Raw genomic sequence first — 5,511 nt, forward strand, 5'->3', positions numbered from 1 at the left:
CCTTCACATTAGTAACCATTACAATAACAGGTGGCCTCTCCTGCCAAACTAGACACCAAAAATCAACAAGTGTTTTTGACATTGGTCCTATAAAAATATACTAAAAACTAAAAATTCATTTAAAATTAGATAGATTTATAACTAGATCTAGTTAATTTATTGTAGTTATATAACTATTAATAGTTATATTACTGTTCCTGTTGTACCTTGTGTTGCTATGTATTGATAATCACTGGAGTAACCCTAACAGCATAAAAGGTAAACACAAATGTTATTTGTTTTTGTTGCACACCCTTCAATGTTTTGATAGACTATAGTCTATCATGCATAGACACATGTGCAAAAACAGCAATCAATAGAGAAAAAAACATGTTTACTATTGACTTACATCAACATAGCATGCATTAATGTACTCATGTGGACAATCTTTATGGCCTGATATTGGTCTTAGTATAATACGATTGTCATCATCTGTAAGATAACAGAAACACTTTTAAAGTAGTGGGTGCATATGATGAGTGAATAAACAATCTATTTGCTATGCTAACAATAACAACAACTTACAGACTACAATGTTTGCAAAACGATTCAACAGTTTATTGCTTGAACTAAGACCAACTGTTGCTGAATGTTCACTTTCACCACTGTCCAACATCTAAGATAATTAAATATTATTATTCAAATAGAGAAAATTAGAGGTATTACCGTAAACTGGGTCTTAAATTCCTCCTTCCCTTTAGCATGTCCATTAGCTACAAATTTTCCAAACTGTCTCACTGGTATTAAGTTTTTACCACTTTTGCCAGCTGAGGTACCATTACTTGACATCCTGGCCCCTTCTACTGCAACTGTGAGTACAACTTGTTGACTAACTGTTCCAGCATCATTATTAGCAACAAAACGATATGTTCCTTCATGTTTCTCCTCAACACTCACTAGCAGTAGACTACCATCTCCTCTCAGCTCATGAGCATAATCATCAGTCACTGGCTCTCCATTATGATACCAATTAAAAGATGGTTTTGATGTTTCTTTAACTTTAACTTTCAAAAGAACCTGACAACCTTCCTCAGTTGTCATATTACTAGGGAACTCTTCTATCACTGGCTTTTTAGGTTTCATTACTGCACTGTAAGTTGCCTCTTCAATTCTTTCTACTGTAATAAAAAAATTGAAGAAAATAAAATTTGTGTAAATAAAGTTTCTGCTTGCATTATTTGTGAATATATTTAAAGAGTGCAAAAACTCCACTTACATCCAATTTCTTCATATCCTGCATCATTATTATTATTTTTGCATGTACTATAGTATACAGTAGCTTCAGGTTTATTTGCCGAAGTATTTTTAGAAACTATGTCAATATTTTTACTGCTTCTTCTTTTTCTGTTTTGTAATCATAATAGTATACACAACGTATCTTAAGACTCACTTTAATACAATAACTACTACAATGATAGCTATTATCACTATTAACACTAGTATGCACACAACTGCCCCAATAGCTATGAAAATAGCTGAGCTTCCATTAGCAGCATCTATGAGATATAAATACAACAATACTACATAATTACAAGATGATTAGTACATTACCTGATGTAGATGTTGGTATATCAGCTGGTGGTATTGGTTGAGTCCTCTCTCCTTCATAAACAATCCCATTAACAGTATATGATATAGATATAGAGAACAAGTAGTTCAGATTAGGATCTAATCCTCCTATTAGACCTTCAGTAGTACCACCTGGAAATACTTTCATTCCTGTCTCTACTTGTCTCTTCTTTCTTGAGGAGCTACTGGTTGACTCATAATAGACAGTATAATGACTAGCTCTATGAATTAAATTCCACTCAGCCCTCACTGCTGTAGAACTGAGCTTTGTTACAAAAAACATTTCAAGGACAGCTAAAAGAAAATATATAACTAAACTTATCGTGACAATATTTTTTTACATATTCGACCAGTAGTATATTCCCTATCCGTCCAGTCTCCTGGTCCAATACTAGTATATGCTCTCACTCCAATAGTATAACTAGTATTAGGTATCAATCCAAATATACCGTAATAAGTGTTAGTAGTGTTAGTTATATTGTATGGACCAGTACTGGTAGACTCTCTATATCTTATCTCATATACTGTAATGATACCATTAGGTATTGTAGGAGGATTCCATATAATATTTATTGCATCTGGGTTTTTTGCATGTCTTAGATCAGATATCACACCAGGAACTGTGTTAAGATCATGTTAAACTGATCAATATCTCATTGACTTACTTGATTCACCAGTTAATTCTATTTCTTGTCTAGCTGGTCCATTCATATTATAATTATAAGGTATTATACTCACAGTATAGTTAGTATATGGTATTAATCCTGTGAGATTATACATTCTGTTGTCTCCTCCAGTGATATTAACAGTATAACTAGTGTTTGAAGTGATGTTAGTGTATGTGAGGTAGTATCCAGTGATTGGTCCATTCCTTCCATTGCAAGGTACTTCATCCCATGAGACAGTCATTGACACTGACTCTACTGATGAGAACATAATATCATCCACTGGTGCAGTAGGGGCTATATGATAATGAAAAGGACAAGTAACTATGAATAGCAATTATTATTTTACCAGTTGAAAGTGTTTCAGCTAAATAACCTGTAGTCAATTCAGCTATAGCGTCATATACTCCATTAAGATCAAAGGTACATTGACTGTAAGGAGGTATACCAGTTGAAGTATGTGGTGATGAAACTGACTTGTCAGTATTACCAGTTGTTGATGATTCACATACTCTCTTACAATCCCTAATAATATTATAACTAGTTGGTACTATAGCAGTTGGTGGACTCCATGTTAATGTAATTGTAGAATTTGTAGCTACTGAAGTCATAAAATCATTAACAATTGGATCACCTAAAAAGGATATGTGTTAATATAAATGAAATCATTTAGCTAGTACTTACTGATTGTCAATACAACTGAAGCAGCACCACTAGGTATAAAAGCTGTTCCATAAGATACTACAGAAAAAGTGTATGTGGTATCTCGAAACAATCCTGATGTTATATTGATTGTTGTTGAAGCAGTAGTGCCTACACTAACAGGAGTTAAAGTTGAGAATTTACTAAAGATCTCATAACCAATAGCTCCTGATACAGTAGACCAGGAGAGTCTTACATGAGCTAAACCAGTACTTAATCGTTCAGCTGTTAAACCAGTTGGAGTATCAGATACTGATATTACATCTAAATAATGTTATTGATTGTAATAATTACTAACCTGCTGATATATTCAATAACGAAGTACTATTTACTGCATTAGCACCGCTACTACTACTAATAGGACCATTAGTTACTCTGTCATTAGATACATTACACTGATAGTTACCAGCTTCAGTTAAGTTTATTAATGTTACTCTTATAACAGATCCTGGTCCATTCACTATCACACGAAATAATTCAGTAAATATTTCAGTCCCATTCACTGAGCAACTGACAGTAGTAGGAGGACCATCAGAAACATTGAAACTGAGACTGAAGACTGGAGGAGTAGCTAATCTACTAGTGGAGAGGAGAGAGAACTGCATAGTAGGATCAGCATCAGGACCATCTGTAAAAGAAGTACATTAATTTTAGTCTATATTCATCACATACCATTGTTATTGTATCCAGTATCAGTATATGCTCCAACCACTACTGTTTGATTCACTCCATTCTCATCAGGAATGATACACTTGTATAAACCTTCATATCCTGATAGTCCTTCTCTTCTAGCTAGTGCAATCTGACCACTGAATCTCTTACTGAACAATGGTCTAGGAGCTGAGTTATCACCAAAATCTCCATCAAATAAAGGTACTTCAGTTCCATTAGGATAATACCACACTCCAATATTAGTACTAGTGTTAGCACTCTGACACCACAAAGCATCATTGATACTATCATTATTTTGATCAGTATCATAAAACTGGCTAGCATGTATCATAGAGTAATCAGACATTATCCTGTCCTCATAAGCTAGATACAGTTGAACACCTGCATATACAACATCTATCTACTAAAAGTATTCTATTCAATCTTACCATTGCTAGAAATGGTAGAAATTATTGGGACTTGTCCTTGAGTTTGTGACAGTAAACACCACACAATAGTAACAAAATAGATATAATTCAAGGTCAAGCTGCTCATCTTGTAGCTACTGGCTTGCTGTGGTCATGAAAGTTGTTTTTGTGTATATACTTTTACAATAAAAACATAATAGCACAATCAGGGAAGTGTATGTATAATTTTAATAAAACACACTAAACTGTAATGACAAAAACTTTTTTAACCTGTTACTGTAGAAGCATAATGACAATACATAAGAACACACAAAAGTACTTCTATCTAGTAAAATTTGAATACGTCTCAAATGAATCCAAATATGTCAGTACAATCTGAAATATCCCTTGATATTGTTGCTAAAAATAGAACAGTATTCATCTAACTAGAAAACACAGTACAAAAACCATACCAAAACACAATTTTAAAACTATTAATTTTTTATCGAGGTAGAAAATAAAATGAAACATAAATCATTATACTTACAACAGTCTGTACACTGCCTGGTTTTTGAATACGTTGACTTTTGAGTACTTGAAATACATCAATGACTCCTTCAGTTTTACATTTATTAATTGTTGTAGCAGCTGCACAAAACATTGCTGAACGACCAACTGTATCACTATGAATAAGGAAATTAAAATTAATATTTAATCAGATTTCTTTCTCACCTGCAGTGTACTACAATGCTTGTGTTTCCTCTTTTCCTTTGTGTTCTGTACATTTCTTCTATTATCATTAAAATAGTCTGAGGATTCTTCACTTCTCCAGTTGAATCCCAGTTTGTTATTTGAAACTGTGTCACACTTTGCTTAACACCAGTCTAAACAAATCAAATGAAACTATACTTGCATGTATGCTATCTTACATTGTTATTCTTAACTTCAAATTTCCTTTCAATATATCTATTGTTTGTGTTTTCATTCAGTAGTGTGATATTGTATTCTCCTATTACTAGTGCAATTGATGTTGAAGGCCAGTATTGATAGCAAACTTCCTACAATAGAATAATAAAACCCAATTTCTTCATTAATAATGTTACTTGATTGTTTTCATTTTCATGGCATAGAATTACAATAGCAGTCACATTTCTATCATCAATCATCTTCCAGAAGTTTCTAGCTGTATTAAACATTGGACTCTCTGCAATTATGAATGCTTTCTTTTCTTTGTAACCCTAAAATGATAAGTATATACTTATGATACAAGGAACTAGTGACAACGCATTACATTAATAAAAGCTGCATTGATGTAATCTGGATGTTCATTCTTGAGTGGTACTCTGTGATTATTAGCTGTGGAAGGAAATAAAAAATTAAATGTAATTTTTGAGTGCATTTATTGATTAGATTATCTTTTTCTTCATTTCCATTCTCTCTCTTTTTCTTTTACGTGGTAGGAATTGATTTGATCTGTT

General features: G+C 32.9%; 3 protein-coding genes across 3 annotated transcripts in view; all 3 read right to left on the bottom strand.

Annotated features, from left to right (window-relative positions):
• LOC100632676 (receptor-type tyrosine-protein phosphatase alpha-like) overlaps positions 1 to 1,896 on the bottom strand; it is a 5,464-nt gene extending 3,568 nt beyond the window's left edge. Inside the window, exons 1-8 of the mRNA XM_019999993.1 lie at positions 1,591 to 1,896; positions 1,430 to 1,535; positions 1,256 to 1,383; positions 706 to 1,157; positions 565 to 655; positions 389 to 471; positions 207 to 243; positions 8 to 87 (exon numbers count right to left, since the gene is read on the bottom strand). Of these exons, the coding sequence (XP_019855552.1) occupies positions 8 to 87; positions 207 to 243; positions 389 to 471; positions 565 to 655; positions 706 to 1,157; positions 1,256 to 1,383; positions 1,430 to 1,535; positions 1,591 to 1,891 (1,278 nt within the window). The 5' untranslated portion in view covers positions 1,892 to 1,896. The remainder of the gene's footprint in view (positions 1 to 7; positions 88 to 206; positions 244 to 388; positions 472 to 564; positions 656 to 705; positions 1,158 to 1,255; positions 1,384 to 1,429; positions 1,536 to 1,590) is intronic.
• Positions 1,897 to 4,314: 2,418 nt separating this feature from the next.
• LOC109584307 (receptor-type tyrosine-protein phosphatase alpha-like) lies at positions 4,315 to 5,432 on the bottom strand. Its single transcript, XM_019999994.1, has 6 exons — positions 5,325 to 5,432; positions 5,137 to 5,271; positions 4,963 to 5,091; positions 4,766 to 4,917; positions 4,581 to 4,716; positions 4,315 to 4,453 (listed from the first exon to the last, which is right to left on the bottom strand). Exons 1-6 carry the CDS (start codon positions 5,430 to 5,432, stop codon positions 4,376 to 4,378), a joined length of 738 nt encoding a protein of 245 aa, XP_019855553.1. The 3' UTR covers positions 4,315 to 4,375.
• Positions 5,433 to 5,482: 50 nt separating this feature from the next.
• The window catches only part of LOC109584308 (uncharacterized), a 2,642-nt gene continuing 2,613 nt past the window's right edge, over positions 5,483 to 5,511 (bottom strand). The window contains exon 6 of the mRNA XM_019999996.1: positions 5,483 to 5,506. Coding sequence (XP_019855555.1) covers positions 5,483 to 5,506 — 24 coding nt within the window. The remainder of the gene's footprint in view (positions 5,507 to 5,511) is intronic.

The sequence above is a fragment of the Amphimedon queenslandica genome, unplaced genomic scaffold, assembly GCF_000090795.2.
Source record: "Amphimedon queenslandica unplaced genomic scaffold, v1.1 AMPQUscaffold_13222, whole genome shotgun sequence".
NCBI classification, from domain to species: Eukaryota; Metazoa; Porifera; class Demospongiae; order Haplosclerida; family Niphatidae; genus Amphimedon; species Amphimedon queenslandica.